Genomic DNA, 20,612 nt, shown 5'->3' on the forward strand with positions numbered 1-20,612 from the left:
AATCTTTTATTTTTTTTATTACTTAACTTTCTATTTTTGTATATATTTATAGTTTCAAGCAAATTGTTTGCATTGAAAAGCATTTAATGTTGTGAATCAACCGTTAAAGTTGTTAAAAATGATCTGGTTATTGCTTTGTTTCCTTTGTGTTTGCTTTCTAAGTGCTCAGGGCCTCCACAGCCACCGTAGTGTTGTATGGGCGTGTTTTGTAATGGGCGTGGTTTGGAGCGGCTCTGGCTTGGCTGCGGCTGCAGCTAGACCCTTCTCCAAGTCATGCCACTCGGCGGCCATCTTGGCGACGCCTCGAAAAGCCCAAAGAGACCAGACCCCTATCTAAATGAATGGAGGCATGGTCAAATCCACCCTTTAACGTGATAGCAGGACGGAAAAAACATACAGACATGCTCGCCAGTGAAATAAGATACACATAAAAACCAAAAAACATCGACTTTACCGTAGAAATTATGTTTAAAACGCTCTTTTCCTACAGGGAGAACTCCACTGCGCATGCGCGCGGATTTACGACACCGACGTCCATCGTACGGCTGAATCTGTGCCGGCTGCTGTGCTCTGGGGCTGTGTCCGAAATCACCCACTCATTCCCTACTCCGCATTCACTACATAGTGAGTCCAACATAGTGCACTATATAGTGAGCTCAACGGCAGAAAGAAAAACGGACTTTCGGACACTACTCCGGTGCCGTTAATGACTCTACCAGAGACGCTCTCGCTGTCGTAAAAACTACTTGTGCGCATGCGCTGGTGAAACAACATGATTGGGCTATAATTTTCCCGGTTCGGCTGTGACAACGCAGGTGATTGGCTGTTGGTGAAAGGGGCGGGATATGCGCCATCTTTGGCGTCGCAGATTTCCCCATTCAAAATGATCAGAGTGATCTGTCTCTACAATAGTAGAACGTCTCTGCCTCAACACCGGCGGGTCGCAGAGACGCTCAGCGGAGTCCAGGAGGAAACATCTCCACATACGGTTCTCTTACTGATTTTATTTCTCCTTGTAATAAGCAAACTATCAAATCTGATCTCAATTTTGTGACAGAAACAGAGTTATAATGTCAAGCACTTTCAAGCACCTAAACTAAAATCCAAGCACTTTTCAGACCTTGAAAATACAACACTGAAATTCAAGCACCCGTACGAACCCTGCATGTGCTGAGACTCTGCAGCTGAACCCGGGTTCGACTCCCAGCCTGGGTCCCTTTGCTGCATGTCACTCCCCCTCTCTCTACCTCCGTTTCCTGTCACCCTCTTCAGCTGTACTGTCAATAAAGTCCAAAAAAATTCGACAAAAAAACTGCATTTTAATGCTATATTTGACTGTCATTCCCATATTAGTGAAAAGAACAACATGACAGTTACTTGGTTACTGCTCACTGTCTCCTTGTTGTCCTGCAGCTCTGATTTATCTCCACAGCTGCAGACTCACAGCTGCTGGCTTTGGATTTGGGCTGAATAAATACAGATATGAGGCTGTATGGTTGTTGTGATTTCATCTTCTGATTACTTGTAATAATAACTTTGAGTCAGCACTTAATGAGGATGAGATGAGGATGAGGAACCTGCTGCTGCTCAAACTGAGAAACTAGATTCATGCTGTCTGACTGCCTTCAGTATTTGCAAAGATGCAACGTAGTGGTAAGAGGCTGCATCAATCCCAGTTATCATGTACATGGAACAAAGTTCTCCGTCGCTACGATGGATATCTGTCATTCAAACTTCACAGAGACAACTTATGAGATAGATGAAGATCGGAGTATCATTAGTATCATTAAAGGGATAGTTTGTGTTTTTTGAAGTGGGGTCATATAAAGGACATATCTACAGTGGATCTGTTTCCTGCCGTAATCAGCGATCAGCGCAGCCTCAGTTTGGAGCAGCAGAGAGCCGCTCCAGCCCAGACGCTCAGCTTTGTACTGCAGTGAACGGGTCCAGAGAAAAAGAGACATTAACCACCTGAAACAAGGCTCACCTGAAAACATCTACATCACTTCAAGTGTACGCTGTATACAGAGAATTCACACCGCTTTACATCGCCGTCAGACCGTGTTTTCCCTGGCACTACATTTTCTCAACCACAGAACCTCCGTATCCCTACGCATTAGTGCAACTGGGCAACAGCTGATCTGTGAGCAGCAACATACAGCGTGAGGCCCAGCTGCTGGACGAGAGGTTTACTTTAGATAAAAACAAACTTAACTCTCGGTATCCTTCCGCATTAGCGCTAATGCGTAGGGATACGGGGGTTCTGCGGTTGAGAAAATGTAGTGCCAAAAGAAAGCGCGGTCTGACAGCGATGTAAAGCGGTGTGAATTTTCTCTATACAACGTACACTTGAACATGATTACGGCAGGAAACAGATCCACTATAGATATGTACTTTATATGACCCCACTTCAAAAAACACCAACTATCCCTTTAACAGCGTGTGCTGCCTGACCAATGACAGTGCAGTGACCCACACAGGGCGGGATCTAAACACAGAGCGACGCTAACGTTTAGCTGCTTAGCTAGCAAGGACTCGTCGCGCTGCTACGTTACCAATTAGTTTTTGAGTTTAGTCAACACGTGAGAACTCGTCTGACACGGAGAGTCTCCTGTTGTGTGCTACATGTGTGAAATAACAACTATAATCTGGACTTTGTCTGCAGTGTATCTGTGTAAACGGCTTCATTCAGCGTCCCTCCCCTCTGGCACCGTCAGTTACCATGGTTACAGGAACGCCCTGAAACTTTATAATAATCAATAAGAAGTTTTGGTTAGTTTGACTGTACAAAATCATGGATGTAGCCTGATTGTAGCTCAATGCTGAAATCTTGTATTATAACATATAGAACAAATGTAAAGCCTCAGAGCTTCTTTGATTACTAACAGCATGTTAGTGATGACAGAAAGGTGATAACTCGCCATCAGACTGACAAGAAAGCAAAAGTTGCTGTTTGTATGATGTATTTGTATGTTAGGCTCACCTTAACAATAATATCAATAACAGTAATAATTATAATAATAATAATTAATAATAATGATGATGAGAAGAAGTAGAAAAATAGCGTACTGATAAATTCTGTAGATGGTTGATTAATTGTAAGAGTAAAACTTGAGAGAAGCTTGGGCAAAAAAAAAGAGGCACAGTTTGATTTCATAGATTGAAAATTACATTGAAAAGACAAAAAACATTTTAAGTGTGAATAGAACAGCTGTTCAGATCATCCTCCTGTAAAACACTGTTGGTCAAATATGTAAACTTGATGTCTGCATTAGAGAACATGGTGTGTGGTGAGAATGTAAATCTTATCTTGTTTTTTTAGCACGTGTCAAGTAAAAAAAAGGTACATGTTTCACAAATTGGGATTATGACTTGGCTACAGCTCGAAAAACATTCAGTCAAAAGATTTTTTCTTGGTGAGAACCATACTAAGCTCAGAGAATGAAATGAGAAAAATAGTGAACGAGCCGACAGATGTAACAGATAGCCAACAGATAGAGATGCTAACCTGTAACCTACTGTAAATGTAGCTGAGGCGAACAAAATGAAGGACATGCAATGAATCAGAATATTTTAAGGCCATGTTCAGTCACAGTATGAATTATCCATCAATAATATCATTTAGATGTTTGGATAGATAAGTTATAATGTGACTAAACATGGCATTAAAATATTATCTCAGATTATAGTAATCATGACTCAGTAGTACACTTAGACTTTTCATTTAAAAACAGAGGATGAGACAGGAGAGAGAGAGAGATGAAGAGGTTGTCTGCTGAATGTTGACCTCCGTATTTCAAAAATCCTGGCTGCAGCCCTGATTGTGAGGGGTGGGAGGGGCCTCAGACAACCTTCACTACTTTTTACACAGAGTAAAGTCTCTCATCTGATGTATTCTGCATATTTTAAGTTACTTATGACACTAATTACTTTAAAGAAATAAATAATATAAAAACATTTTTATTTCAGGTCTTTCGAGGCCCCTCCACCCACTGGACCCTGGTAATCAGTCCCAGTTTGACCCCTCAGCTGGTCTCAGAGTTCCTCCTTCAGACTCCAGAGCTTTTACTGAACTCATCAGGTCTCTGTGACATTCTGAGTGTTCTGCTGACAGAGTTGTCTTATTTGGACTTTTCTAAAATCCCACCACTGTTGTAAAGACACAAACTGAGATTCATACTTTGGTGTTTCTTTGCAGTTTTTATCCTCCAGTAAGGCTGTGATAACACAACTGTTAAACACATTAAAATGCTGTTTAAAAACAATAAAGCCATCCAGCCTGGCCACAGACAGTGAGTTATGTTCAGGTGTGTCCAGGTGTTTTGTCTCTCCACACATCACACAACTCCTGAGCCTCCATGAGGTGAAGCAGACGAGTGTGAGAGGCAGCGTGAGGCTCTGCATGGTTCCTGTCTGACCTGCTGTCCTCAGTACTGTTACAACCTCCACCCATAAATACATATTCCTCATTATTACATTTATCAATCACTTCATTTAAAACATGGAGAAACACCACTCTCTCCACTCCCACAGCCGGAGCATCAATATTAATAAACACCATCTTTACGTCTTCACACACTGCTCTCACTTTTAACAGACGGCCTTTAATAACTTCTTCACTTTCTACAGACTGAGGAAGAAAGTTTGTGGAAACAACAAGTCCAGCCCCACAACTGTTACTGGTTTGTGACTGAAGAAGGTTTCAGCAGTCCACTCTGTCCTCCAGTCAGTCTGGTTATCAGCAGTACTGTGTGTCTCTGTACCAAAATAACATCCAGCTTGTTGAGAGAACACAGCTTGAAAAGAGACGCCCTTTTCCCATCAGCCCTTGCTGCATTTATATTCAAGCTGCCTGTTCTTATGTCTCCCATAGCAGAGAAACAAGGTGTGAAACAGAAAAGAGTGAACAAAGCAGACAGGAGAAGGAATAACTGATACAAACTATTAAAGCTGCATTTCTTTGTTCTAAAGTGATTAAAATACTTGTTGTTTCTTTCAGCTCGTTCCTTTAATTTTCTTCTGGATCAAATAAAATCATCACATTCAGATCAATACTGTCAACTCTGATTGGAAATCAATCAGCTGATTGATGTCAGTCTGACCTCTGACCTCTGACCTGTATCTACAGTACTGACCTGTATCTACAGTACTGACCTGTATCTACAGTTCTGACCTCTGACCTGTATCTACAGTACTGACCTGTATCTACAGTACTGACCTTTGACCTGCAGCACCAGAGGTGTCATCTTCAGGATGTCTCCCTTGTTGTTGTAGACGGTGCAGGTGTAGATGCCTGTGTCACTGGATGTGGGGTCTTTCAGGGTCAGACTGAGGTCTCCAGGTTCCAGCAGTTTTCTCTTCATCTCTGTTCGATCTCTGTAATCACTGTTCTGTTCTTCAGGCCGGTCAGAACCGTTCTGATACACATGGAGCTTCCTGTCGTATCCGTCCCTCCACACCACTTTAGTGCCTTTAAACAGGCAAACTATGGTTTTGCAGGGCAGCTGGACAGACTCCACCCCTGAATCCACCTCCACCTGGTAGACTGAGAGGACAACAAACCACAACATCAGCTGTACAGACAGCAGCAGGAACTGTGATGGTAACATGACCTCACTGTCTCATCCTGCTCTTATAATCCCAGACCTCACTGTCTCATCCTGCTCTTATAATCCCAGACCTCACTGTCTCATCCTTCTCTTATAGTCCCAGACCTCACTGTCTCATCCTTTCTTTTATAGTCCCAGACCACACTGTCTCATCCTTCTCTCATAATCCCAGACCTCACTGTCTCATCCTGCTCTTATAATCCCAGACCTCACTGTCTCATCCTTCTCTTATAGTCCCAGACCTCACTGTCTCATCCTGCTCTTATAATCCCAGACCTCACTGTCTCATCCTTTCTTTTATAATCCCAGACCTCACTGTCTCATCCTTCTCTTATAATCCCAGACCTCACTGTCTCATCCTTTCTTTTATAATCCCAGACCTCACTGTCTCATCCTGCTCTTATAATCCCAGACCTCACTGTCTCATCCTTCTCTCATAATCCCAGACCTCACTGTCTCATCCTTTCTTTTATAATCCCAGACCTCACTGTCTCATCCTTCTCTCATAATCCCAGACCTCACTGTCTCATCCTTTCTTTTATAATCCCAGACCTCACTGTCTCATCCTTCTCTTATAATCACAGACCTCACTGTCTCATCCTTCTCTTATAATCCCAGACCTCACTGTCTCATCGTTCTCTTATAATCCCAGACCTCACTGTCTCATCCTTCTCTTATAATCCCAGACCTCACTGTCTCATCCCTCTCTTATAATCCCAGACCTCACTGTTAACAGTCTGTCTCAACAGTCAGGGAGCTACCAGAGTAAAGATGCTGCCCAGGTGCATGATGGGTAGTGTAGTAGTAGTGACATACCTGACATGAAATAGTGCCTAAAATGTTGATAAAGAGCTCTAACAAGAAGTCCAACAGCCAGGAGAACCAGGAGAACCAGGAGAGCTTTGGCCCAGGATGGGAATCGTTCTGTGGGAACTAGAAACATAAAGAACATGACCTCTGACCTCTGACCTCTGATCTGTATCTACAGGAGGTTTTAGGGTTAGTTGCTGACCTCTGACCTCTGATCTGTATCTACAGGAGGTTTTATTGTTAGTTGCTGACCTCTGATCTGTACCTACAGGAGGTTTTAGGGTTAGTTGCTGACCTCTGACCTCTGATCTGTATCTACAGGAGGTTTTAGGGTTAGTTGCTGACCTCTGACCTCTGATCTGTATCTACAGGAGGTTTTAGGGTTAGTTGCTGACCTCTGACCTCTGATCTGTATCTACAGGAGGTTTTAGGGTTAGTTGCTGACCTCTGACCTCTGATCTGTATCTACAGGAGGTTTTAGTGTTAGTTGCTGACCTCTGACCTCTGATCTGTATCTACAGGAGGTTTTAGGTTAGTTGCTGACCTCTGACCTCTGATCTGTATCTACAGGAGGTTTTAGGGTTAGTTGCTGACCTCTGACCTCTGATCTGTATCTACAGGAGGTTTTAGGTTAGTTGCTGACCTCTGACCTCTGATCTGTATCTACAGGAGGTTTTAGGGTTAGTTGCTGACCTCTGACTTCTGATCTGTATCTACAGGAGGTTTTAGGGTTAGTTGCTGACCTCTGACCTCTGATCTGTATCTACAGGAGGTTTTAGGGTTAGTTGCTGACCTCTGACTTCTGATCTGTATCTACAGGAGGTTTTAGGGTTAGTTGCTGACCTCTGACCTCTGATCTGTATCTACAGGAGGTTTTATTGTTAGTTGCTGACCTCTGACTTCTGATCTGTATCTACAGGAGGTTTTAGGGTTAGTTGCTGACCTCTGACCTCTGATCTGTATCTACAGGAGGTTTTAGGGTTAGTTGCTGACCTCTGACCTCTGATCTGTATCTACAGGAGGTTTTAGGGTTAGTTGCTGACCTCTGACTTCTGATCTGTATCTACAGGAGGTTTTAGGTTAGTTGCTGACCTCTGACCTCTGATCTGTATCTACAGGAGGTTTTAGGGTTAGTTGCTGACCTCTGACTTCTGATCTGTATCTACAGGAGGTTTTAGGGTTAGTTGCTGACCTCTGACCTCTGATCTGTATCTACAGGAGGTTTTAGGGTTAGTTGCTGACCTTTGACCTCTGATCTGTATCTACAGGAGGTTTTATTGTTAGTTGCTGACCTCTGACCTCTGATCTGTATCTACAGGAGGTTTTAGGGTTAGTTGCTGACCTTTGACCTGCAGATGTACGTCTGTCACTCTCAGTTCTTTCTTTATCCCCATTCTGAATCCTCTGACGGTGCAGGTGTAGGAGCCGCTGTCAGAGAGTTGGAGTTTTGTCAGATTGAGGCTGAGGTCTCCAGTTCTCAGAGCGTCAGTCTTCATGGATGTTCGGCCGCTGTAAAGCTGGTTTTGGTCTTTAAGTTCGTCACCTTCCTGCTGACGCTGGTGGACAGTTGAAGGATTGAGATCGTAGCGGCTCCACACCACTGAGGGCTTGTCCAGTCCATCAGTGGGAAAGTCACAGGGCAGCAGGACAAACGGGTCCCAGTCATCCACCTCCACAGCTGAGGCATGCTGGGAAACTGTGAGGTCACACAGACAGAGAGGGTCAATGACAGCAGCCTTATTTCATGTCATGAGTGAATGTGGTCCTCTGCAGTGTGTGCAGCCTGTAAACTGTGCTGCTAAAGCTCAACTCAGACTCTGTGTGAATGAAGGCCAACATTTACATCCACATGTGACGCTGCTGTCAGCAAAGCATCATTATTACGTTTGTGAACAGAAGCCATCAGAATGTGAGCGAGCTGCAGGGATCTAATCCTGAAGAACAGAAGTGAGGACAGTGTGACTGTACAGTCTTCTACATTCATCAGGGTTTAAAGACACAGTGAACATCTGCTGCCTTTAATCTGTTCTTCATGTGTTTGTGTGAAGAAAACATGGTCCTGCAGCTGAAACACACTGATGAAGTGAAGATGACACAGATCCACATTAAAGACATGACGTTGGACCGAGGTGACGATCAGATCAGAGGGAGGAAGGTTATCTTACCGTGCACGAGGATCACAAACACCACAAACATCTTCATCTTCCTGTCACAACTACAACAAGCACAAAGTCCTCTTTACTGAGCTTCACTTCAGAAACACATGGAGGACATCAGTTCACAGCCAGTCGTCACTTTGCTGCTGCTGACCGTCCACTGACACCAGGACTGAGCTCAACTTTCCAACATTCCAACAGCTGCTTCGCTGGAAAAGTTCAAGCTGCTTCCTGTGATGCTCACCGGGGGAGATCTCCCTGAGTTTAAAAGCTGTTGTCAGTGCACCCGGCTGACTCTCTGAGCACACCTGAGCTCCACCTCAGGTGAGGCCTGTGCTCACAGACCTCTCTGCACTCAACACCTGCAGCTCTTCACCTGCACTATGACCTGACCGTCTGTCACTACACTTCTTTAAACCTTTCTCAGTCTGGTTGTCAACTTCTGGGTCCTGCAGAACTATTAGCAGTCGTCACAGTTCAGCCAATCACAGGACCGGCTGCAGAGATCGTTGTTGATCTGTTTGTTTGTTAGTTTGGTTTTTATTGTTTCTGATAACAAGTCATATCAGAGTCTGATTATTCTAGAGGTTTGCTTCATTAATATTAGACTCTGACAGCATTTTATTTGTTCTCTGATTATTTCCTTTTTGTTCTGTTCTGTGTTTTCTTGGTTCTGTTTCCTGCAGCAGTTGGAGAAACACTGAGCTGAAGTTTCTGTCTGACTGCTGATCAAATCGATTCATTTAAAATCTGCTGCTTTGTCTCTGATGCAGCTTCCTCTCACACAATGTCCCGCCCACAACACCATCTGATTGGTCACACGTCACAGCTAACAGCCTATAAACACAGAGTAATCTGAACCTGCAGAGTAACTAGTGACCAAAGTAATCAGATACATGTAGCGGCCAAACAGACCAGAACCAACCAGAACAACACAGAGGAGTGAAGGTTCTGTTCTGGTTCTCTGCAGGTGACAGTGAACATCAGTCAGCACATGCGTGAACAGACACACACACTGATCTACACACAGACACACACACTGATCTACACACACACACACTGATCTACACACAGACACACACACACTGATCTACACACAGACACACACACACTGATCTACACACAGACACACACACACTGATCTACACACAGACACACACTGATCTACACACAGACACACACACTGATCTACACACAGACACACACTGATCTACACACAGACACACACACTGATCTACACACAGACACACACTGATCTACACACACACACACTGATCTACACACAGACACACACACACTGATCTACACACAGACACACACACACTGATCTACACACAGACACACACTGATCTACACACAGACACACACTGATCTACACACAGACACACACTGATCTACACACAGACACACACACTGATCTACACACAGACACACACTGATCTACACACAGACACACACTGATCTACACACAGACACACACTGATCTACACACACACACACTGATCTACACACACACACACTGATCTACACACAGACACACACACACTGATCTACACACAGACACACACTGATCTACACACAGACACACACTGATCTACACACAGACACACACACTGATCTACACACAGACACACACTGATCTACACACAGACACACACTGATCTACACACAGACACACACACTGATCTACACACAGACACACACACACAGATCTACACACAGACACACACACACTGATCTACACACAGACACACACACTGATCTACACACAGACACACACTGATCTACACACACTCACCTGGGTCTGTCACCAGCAGCCGGACGATGCTGATTGTCTCAGTCTTGTTCCGTCTTGAACCAGCTGTTTTAACTCGACACTCATAAGTACCGTTGTCTTCTCTGTTCACGTCCTTCAGGATCAGAGATGCGTCTCCATTCTTCATCTCATCGTCCACAAGCTGCACCCGACCTTTAAAGGATGAGTGCTGGTGGGTTGGATCTGAGCGTCCATCTCTGTAAAAGAGGACGTAGTCTGGAGCCACCAGGTCAGATCTGGTCCACTCTACAGCTGTGATGGTGACGTCACCAGTCTGACACGGCAGACCTGCATACTGTCCCACTGGTTCCTCTACCACCACAGGCTCTGTGAAGCAATAACAGAGATGTAGAGAGGAGGAGCTGTTAGATTAGTAAAGGACAGCAGAGAGCAGACAGGAACCCTGATATCACCTGGAGACATCCACTCATCACTCAGAACATCTGTTGACACTGTGAAACATGAAGCTGCTTCAACTTTCTCATGTGATGAACAGCCAACATCCACTCAGCCAATCAGAGAGCAGCTTTCATATCCAGACAGACACCAGACAGTGGTACAAGTCAGTGACAGTAATAATATACGTGCTGGCCCTTTAACACCCCTGTTGGTCATGTGGTAAACACTGTGAGCAGGTAGAACTCCCTGTAATATGACTGATGACTTGTTTACTCTGCTGCAGCAGTTTGACTCCGTCAGATAAAACACATACAGTCGGATCACTGATGGAGAAACACTTTCAGTCTTAAATCTTTAAATTCAAACCTGATTAATTATACACATCACATTTCAATAAAGTCAGAGTGACTCTTTAATGATCATCAATGATTGATCTGATTGGACCACAGTCAGTCTGTGAAACAGCCTCACTGTCACATTCATGTCATGATGTTAGTGTGGATGTTGAGACAGACACCATTAGTTTACATTAACTGGGCAGATTTCATACTTATATTTATTATTTATTAATAACAACACACTGCCACACTGTTTATATCTGTATACATTATGTTGCTCTGGCTCATCGTCTTACATTTTTATTATATTATTGTCTATTGTTATATTGAACTGTGCTTTGGCTGCTGTGATGCACACATTTCCCAGTTTCCAGGCAAATAAACGGACTTCTGATTCTGGTTCTGTCAGTCAGTCTGTGAAACAGCCTCACTGTCACATTCATGTCATGATGTTAGTGTGGATGTGCCTGTTGGACTGTTTCTGTCTGACTGTTTCACAGTGAGTCTTCATGGACAGCTGGAGTTTCTGTCTCATACAGCTGCAGAGACTCATCAACTTCAGCTTCAGGGACTGCTCTGCTCTACTCTTCTCCTTCTTCCTTTAACTTTATTTTGTAGTTTTATCAAAAGAGAACAAAAATACAGAAGAAACTAACATAAAAGGTCACCAAGAGAAATAATAATCAGTGACTCCTTTCACCTCTTGTCTTTACTACATGAGAAAGTATCTGCATGTGTAACAACACTATTACCTGCATATCTGTCTGTGGTATATCCATATTCATGTGTGATAACCATTTGATCCAATATCTATGAAATATATCTATACAAAGTCTTAGACAGAAGGTCAGTTTCTCTATCTCCTTTTACATTCGTTATCCACTCTGCTTTTGTTGGTGGTTCTTTGTTGAGACATTTTTTAGTTATTCCTGAGTGTTACATTCAGCTGGTATATTACTTGAGTATATTGTGCCAAAACCCAGCCTTGATTTCACTTCTGTTACAGTCTCTCCAATAGGATGGATTGCAGTGGTCAGCTGGTAAATTGCCACATTGTCTCCATCAGAGTTCAGATTCCAGTCGACCATTCTGTGAGAACTTTCTTCTCAGAGTTTTTTGAATTGGGGTCATATAAAGTACATATCTATAGTTGACAGTGTTGGGGAGACGTAAACTACATGTAGTTACTACAATCTGCTGTAACTTGCTGGTAGTTAAACTACATTCATATTTTGTACTGCGTCAAGTAATTCAACTACTTTTTGGGTCATTTTGTGTAATTCAACTACTCAATTTACAAACTACAATTTTGGCCAATAACATGAAATATTTTTTTATTTAAAAAAAGAACTATATGACATACATTTTTATTTTTCTTTGAAAAAAAGGCATGAAACATGTCATGACATGCTAAGCTGACGCTGCCTCTGATTGGCTCGCCCTGGCAGCACTCAAGTGCTTCACAGAGTGGGCGGGGCTTTGTGCTATGAAGGCAGTGCTCATATGGCACAAGCATGTCGTGGACGACCCTCCGTTACCCCCGATGTGCCCTGAACGCACCAGCTCAACCACGGCCACACTTCAGCATGTACATGTTGGATATAGAAGCATCTACAGACACGACCTACATGTTTGTATGTGAGCCCTGCAAGCAGAAAACAACAAGAATTTTGACTTTTTTTTTTTTACTTTTTCCCCTTGATATTTCTTCTGGCATGTGTGTTTTTTGTAGGCTATTATATTTTGTTTCACATACACCATATGTTGATTTATTTAACGCTGAGTTAAATGAGTATAATGAGTGTAAGTAGTTGCTAAAGCTACTTTTTTTTAGCAGTAGTTTTCCAAACTACATTTCTCCAGGGGTAGAAATGTAGTTTGTTCAAACTGCTGCCAGGCTGAACTACATGTAGTTTTACAAGCTACACTTCTAAAGTAGTTTCCCCAACACTGATAGTTGATCTGTTTCCTGCTGTAATCAGCGATCAGCGCAGCCTCAGTTTGGAGCAGCAGAGAGCCGCTCCAGCCCAGACGCTCAGCTTTGTACTGCAGTGAACGGGTCCAGAGAAAAAGAGAAATTAACCACCTGAAACAAGGCTCACCTGAAAACATCTACATCACTTCAAGTGTACGTTGTATACAGAGAATTCACATCGCCGTCAGACCGCCCTTTCTTTTGGCACTACATTTTCTCAACCGCAGAACCTCCGTATCCCTACGCATGAGTGCTACTTGGCCTCACACTGTATTTCGCCGCTCACAGATCACCTGTTTGGGTCAGAGTTTCCACGTAGGGATACGCAGGGATATTTCTCTTTTTCTCTGGACCCGTTCACTGCAGTACAAAGCTGAGCGTCTGGGCTGGAGCGGCTCTCTGCTGCTCCAAACTGAGGCTGCGCTGATCGCTGATTACTGCAGGAAACAGATCCACTATAGATATGTTCTTTATATGACCACACTTCAACTATCCCTTTAACGTATAAAGTAGAGTGATTGTATATTTAAGTACAGTCTAGATACTAGTTTACTTTGGGCGTTGTCCTTATATGCATCAGTACAAACATTTATGAGACTCACTTCATTTACCTCATTAATTTTAATATTCATATTGAAGTGATGTCTAAGCTGTAAATACCTGTAGAAGTCTGTTTGTCTAAACTGTGGCTGTCATGAAGACTGTAGAAACTTTTTAATCCCTTATTATCTGAAATGAAGCTGTAGGATGTGATGTCTTTCCTGATCCACTGTTTAAACCTTGAATCAGCTGTGCTGGTCTAAAATCTCTTTTATATGCTATCACCATCCTAGCAGCAGTATATTTCTCTCCAGTTTTACATTACTACATTCTTTAAACCACATATTGAGAGGAACATTGTCCATCAGCTTGATTTATCTGAATGCAGGATCTTAGTGGTTGTATCACTCAGAATGGATTGAAGTATGAAGTTGAGGTACAGTCAGTTGGTTTAATTCTAGCTCTTTCCATATTGAATTGTAATCATCATTACACCAACAGACTAAATATCTTAACTGTGCTGCTTTATAATAATCTAGTCATGGCAGAGTCATTCCTCCCTTCTCTTTAGGTAAATAAAGTGTTTTCAGCTGCACTCTCAGCTTCCTCTCCTCCAGATGAACCTGGAGATCATTAGTTTCCACTCATTGAACTGTTTATTGGTATCTGTGCAGGTAGAGTTTGAAAGAGGAACAACAATCGTAATATGTTATATGATCATCTGTATAATCTCTATCAGATTATGCATATTCAGTGTTAAAGGTGCCATCTTTCCAAATCTGTTTTATTTTTGTGGTGATGGGACAGTAATTAACATTATAAATATTAGTGAGATCCTTTGGTATAATAACAAAGAGGTATTTAATATCAGTAGTTTTCCTATTAAGATTGTACTTCTCATGTATGTTCATGTGTGGCAGATAGTTAAGTGCAAGATTTGTGTTTTCTGTCTGTTTAATTTGTGTCCTGAATAGGAACCAAACTGTTCGAGGAGAGACATAAGTGTATTCAGGTAAGATTCATACAGACATATCACATGTTCTGTCTCTTTAAATAGAATTCCTGTTATTTCAACATCTTCTCTAATTAGTTGAGCAAGTGGCTCCATGAATAATGCAGTGGCGATTTAATTTAGCTTACATTTGACGTCCTCTCTAAAATCAGCTAGTTATTTTTTCATAACTCTGGAGAAGATGTCTTGGAAGTTATTGAACTCTGTCTTCATATCTGAAGACATAGCTTTAATCTCTGTGTGTATGGTGCTGATGCTAGCTTGCAGGCTACACATGACCTGTTCGCTGACGTTGTTATCATCTTCTTTCTCCACCGCCTGTCTCTCATTTTTCTCTGGTTACAGGCCTGATTTGCCTCGAGCCCTTAGATACCTTTCCCCTTCCATTCTAATGGTTCATTAAATATTGAATTAAACTTAATTTCTGTGGATTTTGTGGCCCTTTCTGGGAGCTCCCACTCTACACAATCGTCCGCCCTGACACCGTACCGGAAATGTGACTGGTGAACTCTTCACTCACTGCCAGTTGGATCAAACCTTTGAGTCTCTAGTTCATGTTTGTATCTTTGCTCTCCAACAAGCCAACCCTGTCTCTCCTCATCCAGTCAAAGTCAGACAAACCAGAACTAACCAGAACCAACCAGAACAACACAGAGGAGTGAAGGTTCTGTTCTGGTTCTCTGGAGGTGACAGTGAACATCAGTCAGCACATAAGTGAACAGTGGATCAGCAGACACACACACTGATCTACACACAGACACACACTGATCTACACACAGACACACACTGATCTACACACAGACACACACTGATCTACACACAGACACACACTGATCTACACACAGACACACACTGATCTTCACACAGACACACACTGATCTACACACAGACACACACACTGATCTACACACAGACACACACACTGATCTACACACAGACACACACTGATCTACACACAGACACACACTGATCTACACACAGACACACACACTGATCTACACACAGACACACTGATCTACACACAGACACACACACTGATCTACACACAGACACACACTGATCTACACACAGACACACACAGACACACACTGATCTACACACAGACACACACTGATGTACACACAGACACACACTGATCTACACACAGACACACACTGACCTACACACAGACGTACACACTGACCTACACACAGACGTACACACTGATCTACACACACTCACCTGGGTCTGTCAGCAGGTGGACGATGCTGATTGTCTTCAAACTTGCTGAATCATCTGTTTTAACTCGACACTCATAAGTACCGACATCTTCTCTGTTCACGTCCTTCAGGATCAGAGACACGTCTCCATTCTTCAGCTCACCGTCCAGCAGCTGCACTCGACCTTTAAAGGATGAGTGCTGCTGGTATTCTGATTGTAAGCGTCCACCTCTCCAAAACAGGATGTTCTTTGGTGGCTTCGGCTCAGATTTGATCCACTCTGCAGCTTTGATGGTTACGTCACCAGTCTGACACGGCAGAATTACATTCTGTCCAGGTTTCACTCGCATCACCTCAGGCTCTATAAACCAATAACATAGATGTAGAGAGGAGGAGCTGTTAGATGAGTAAAGGACAGCAGAGAACAGACAGGAACCCTGATATCACCTGGAGACATCCACTCATCACTCAGAACATCTGTTGACACTGTGAAACATGAAGCTGCTTCAACTTTCTCATGTGATCAACAGCAACATTCACTTTCACATTCGTCTTTCCATCGGAGCTCAACTTCGCTCTCCTCTCTTGCAGGCGGAGCCGAGTGCCGAGTGCCACACCTGCCCCAAGACATACAATCACCTGCGGTCACAAGGTCTAATAAATAACTCAATAAATATTCAATAAATAGAGTAATGTAAATATCAGTATGCACTGTGCAAATATGCAATGTGCAAACTTTGGCAAATAAAGTGCCATCGTGACTAAAGTGCAAAGTGCTGTTATTACTGTATGATGCGGCTTTCCAATCCCTTAAAGTCGCTTGAGAGGTATAGAAGAGGTCCTGTATATTTGTATGACGCGCTGCTGCCGATACAGAGAAACACGCTGAGTCCAGTTACGTTTTCATAGGTATTTAATAAACGAAAAAGAGCTATAGCGGCCTTTCGATTACACACGATCAGACTTATACAAGGGCGGTCAACAAAAATTACGGCTACCTAACCCACCTCTCTCCTCTCCTTGTGCAGGTGAATCAGCCCTTAATGTCACCTACTACCGGTGACCATGTGACCCAAACTGACATATCACCATGGCAACCAGACCAAACAAATCGAAACCCACATAATTCTCGGCAAAGCAATGTGTGGCTCCTACACTGTACCTTTAAGTTATTGTGCAAAAGAACATAATTACCCACATGTGCAAAATGTACAAGTAACGAAATGCGCTTTGTTACAATAGGAAATCATTAAAAATGTATCTTTCATTGATCTGAACTGTAAAAACTTTTATTTTCTTTAATTATTTTAGTGAAATAGCATTAATTTGTCAGTTTCATGTTTTCAAAAGGTTGCATCAGACTTTCTGATCTTAAACTCATTTACTCCATGAATCAAAGAAACAGTTCATCTTATTTGCATTTAGGCTACTTCCTGACATGCTTCACTTCTCTCTCATCTCAATTAAAATAATGTTTATTAACTAGGATTATAGCCTTTTGGTCAAGTTCATCCACACTGCAGTCAAGTTGTTCCTGAGCGCTGGTGTTGAATAATGACCAGAAAACATTAATATTATTACGACTTTTTACTTTTGTACATCCAGGTTGCAGGTAACCTCGGCTATAAGTGCTGTGTGACTGACTGCAATATGAAAAAGCATAGGAGTCACGTGAGCAGGACCTGGGGAATGGCAGCGCCTTAGATATGCTCCCGTCCTTCGCCGACAATTAACAACAATTGAACTATATAAACTCTCCTTGAAAGTATAGTTAATGTCGTAAACTGTTGGTGCTTCTACACAACCCCAAGTTACACGGAGTTACGAGATTTAAGCCGTACAATGAACCAGGAGAAACAAAGTGTGCAAACGTGCTTGAAGACCTCAGCCACCATCGAAGCTAACCCTGCTAGTCCCTCCAGCAGCGAAGCTAGCCAGAGAAACGATATGGGCGATATCCTCGCGGAAATTGCGAAGATGAGCACAACTCTGAATAAAGTGGCGAGCGATGTGGCGACAATCAAGTTGGACACAACAGAGCTCAAAAACAATGTGAATGCTTTACAAACTCGTCTCTAAGAAGCGGAAAGTCGCATCGGTGACATGGAGGATAGCACAGCCAGCATGGCTAATGAAAATAAAGTGCTAAGACAGAAAGTGGAGCAACTATGGAACCGTGTTGATGACCAGGAAAACCGAGGGAGACGCAAAAACATTAGGCTGATTGGACTGAAAGAAGGAAAAGAAACCGGGAATGCAATGAATGACTACGTAAAGAAGATACTAAATGAAGGATTAGGGCTTCAGGGAGATGAGTATGAGATTGAGAGGAGCCACAGAAGTGGAGGACCTCAGCCAGGTAATAATAACCCACCGCGGGTGATACTTGTGAGATTTCTACGTTACACTGCCCGGCAGAAAGTTTTGATGGCTGCGAAAAAAGAGAGAGGGATATGGTGGGAGGACTGTACACTCTCCGTCTACGAAGACATGACCAAGGAGCATGCCGACCAGCGAAGGCGGTTCTCCCCAATAATGAAAGCTCTGTGGGATCAACAGGTGAAACACACGTTGGCACACCCGGCAACTCTGAGGTTTACATGGAAGGGGGAGAGACTGAGCTTTACCGACCCGAAGAAGGCTGAGGCCTTTGTTCGGGAAAATGTCCAAAACACGGAGAATGACTGACTGTGATATGAACATATGGGAGAGCGAAACTTTATTTTGAAGGTACGGGGGAGACGTGGATTCTCGGGCGCTGCTGTAACCGGACGGTTGGTGGGAGGAGCAGGAGGTACCGTCTACAGGACCTACACGGACCGTAATCACATCAGGCCTAAGGCTTAGTACACTGTCATGTTCCTTTTAAAGACAGTGTTTTTTGAGTTATTGTTATTTTGTATTGTGTATTGGAGGTGCTCTTATTATTATTTTTATGACGGCAGGAGTATGGCATTCATGTGTATTAAAGGAGTGAGGGGTAGATCTGTGGATGAAGATGGAAGGAAGCAGGTGTATATATACTTTATGGAAGCAATGAGTAGTGGACATATCAATATAATGACATGGAATTTTAATGGCTGCAGTACGCCAATTAAACGCAAAAAAATACTCACCTATCTTAAATCTAAAGGCACAGATATTGCATATATTCAGGAAACACACTTCAGAGACCAAGATGAAGCTATAAAAATGAAACGTGATTGGGTCTGCCATGTTTTTTATAACTCAGTATCAAGCAAGAGCTGTGGGGTTGTTATCCTTGTGAACAAAAAGCTGATTTTTGTTGTACTGAATCAGTTCAAAGACTCTCATGGACGAATTCTAGTTGTGGAAGCACTTGTTAATGGAGTTAAAGTAATACTTTGCAATTTATATGCTCCCAACAAAGAAAATACATCCTTTTTTCATGAGGTCAGTAAAATACTGGGGGATGTAGATGGTCAGATTATCCTGGGGGGAGATTTTAATCAAACATTGGACAATTATCTGGATCGTAGTGGAGCCAGAACAGATACATCCCCCAGAGACAGAGCAACATTAGATGTTCTACGAGAAGAACTAGGTTTGATAGATATCTGGAGACTTGTAAATCCAAAAGAACGGGAATACACATTTTATTCTCATTCACACAGATCTTATTCACGAATAGATTTTTTCCTGGTTGCTGGCCCACTTGTTGATTTGGTAATGGACTGCAATATAGGAGTTATCGCAATAACAGATCATGCACCCGTCGAATTACATATAGATTTGCGTTCTAATAAAGGTAAAGCTGGACGATGGAGAGTAAATACAAGTCTATTACAAGACGAACAATTTGCTACAAAACTTGGGGGGGATATTGGGACATTTTTAGACATTAATAGAGGGACAACAGAAAGATTAGCTACTGTTTGGGATGCACTTAAGGCGTTTATTAGGGGGAAATGTATAGCTTATAGTTCATGGAAGAAAAAGGACAATAAGGAAAAAGTACAACTATTGGAGAAGGAAATAGGTAAATTAGAGAAGCATTTAGCTGAACAATATGATGAAGGTTTCAGGAAAATCTGTCAACTAAAATTTGAGCTACATGAAATATATAACAAAAAAGCAGAGTATTCATTATTTAGGCTCAGAACAAATTTTTATGAAAATGGTGAAAAAAATTGACGACTATTGGCAAAACAATTAAAACGCCTGGATTCAAATAATACTATTACAGCAATTAGAAAAGATGATAAACTATATACATCAGCTAACAAAATTAATGAAGTCTTCAAAGATTTTTATAAAGATCTGTATACGTCTACATGTTCGACTGGTGATGAAGACCTGAACTCCTTCTTCCAAAAGGTGGAGCTACCACAACTTCTCTCAGAGGAAAAGGATAGTTTAGATACTCCCATAACAGAGGTTGAAGTTAGAGCGGCAATTAAGGGCATGAAAACCGGGAAGTCACCTGGTATAGATGGTTTTCCGGTGGAGTACTATAAGAAATACGTTGACATTCTCAGTCCATTTCTCACGGAGGTTTTCCAAGAAGCGTTTCAATATGGTTCACTCCCAGAAAGTTTTAAGGAGGCCATTATATCATTAATACCAAAAAAAGATAAGGATCCAACAGATCCAGCTAACTATAGACCCATCAGCCTGATAAATGTTGATTGCAAAATACTATCCAAGACGCTAGCAATAAGATTAGATCAGGTCTTACCAAAAATTATTCACAAAGATCAAGTGGGATTTATAAAACATAGATCATCAGCTGATAAC

General features: G+C 42.4%; 2 protein-coding genes across 3 annotated transcripts in view; one reads left to right on the forward strand and one right to left on the reverse strand.

The window, feature by feature from the left end:
- LOC115590052 (zinc finger protein 239-like) overlaps positions 1–20,612 on the forward strand; it is a 285,383-nt gene that overhangs the window by 149,371 nt on the left and 115,400 nt on the right. The window lies entirely within an intron of this gene.
- LOC115589959 (uncharacterized) overlaps positions 1–20,612 on the reverse strand; it is a 37,989-nt gene that overhangs the window by 10,422 nt on the left and 6,955 nt on the right. For both annotated transcript variants that reach the window (XM_030431156.1, XM_030431157.1), the window contains exons 2-6: positions 15,877–16,215; positions 10,374–10,718; positions 7,762–8,115; positions 6,426–6,542; positions 5,219–5,545 (exon numbers count right to left, since the gene is read on the reverse strand). In XM_030431156.1, the coding sequence (XP_030287016.1) occupies positions 5,219–5,545; positions 6,426–6,542; positions 7,762–8,115; positions 10,374–10,718; positions 15,877–16,215 (1,482 nt within the window). The remainder of the gene's footprint in view (positions 1–5,218; positions 5,546–6,425; positions 6,543–7,761; positions 8,116–10,373; positions 10,719–15,876; positions 16,216–20,612) is intronic.

Source organism: Sparus aurata, chromosome 10 (assembly GCF_900880675.1).
Source record: "Sparus aurata chromosome 10, fSpaAur1.1, whole genome shotgun sequence".
Lineage (NCBI taxonomy): Eukaryota > Metazoa > Chordata > Actinopteri > Spariformes > Sparidae > Sparus > Sparus aurata.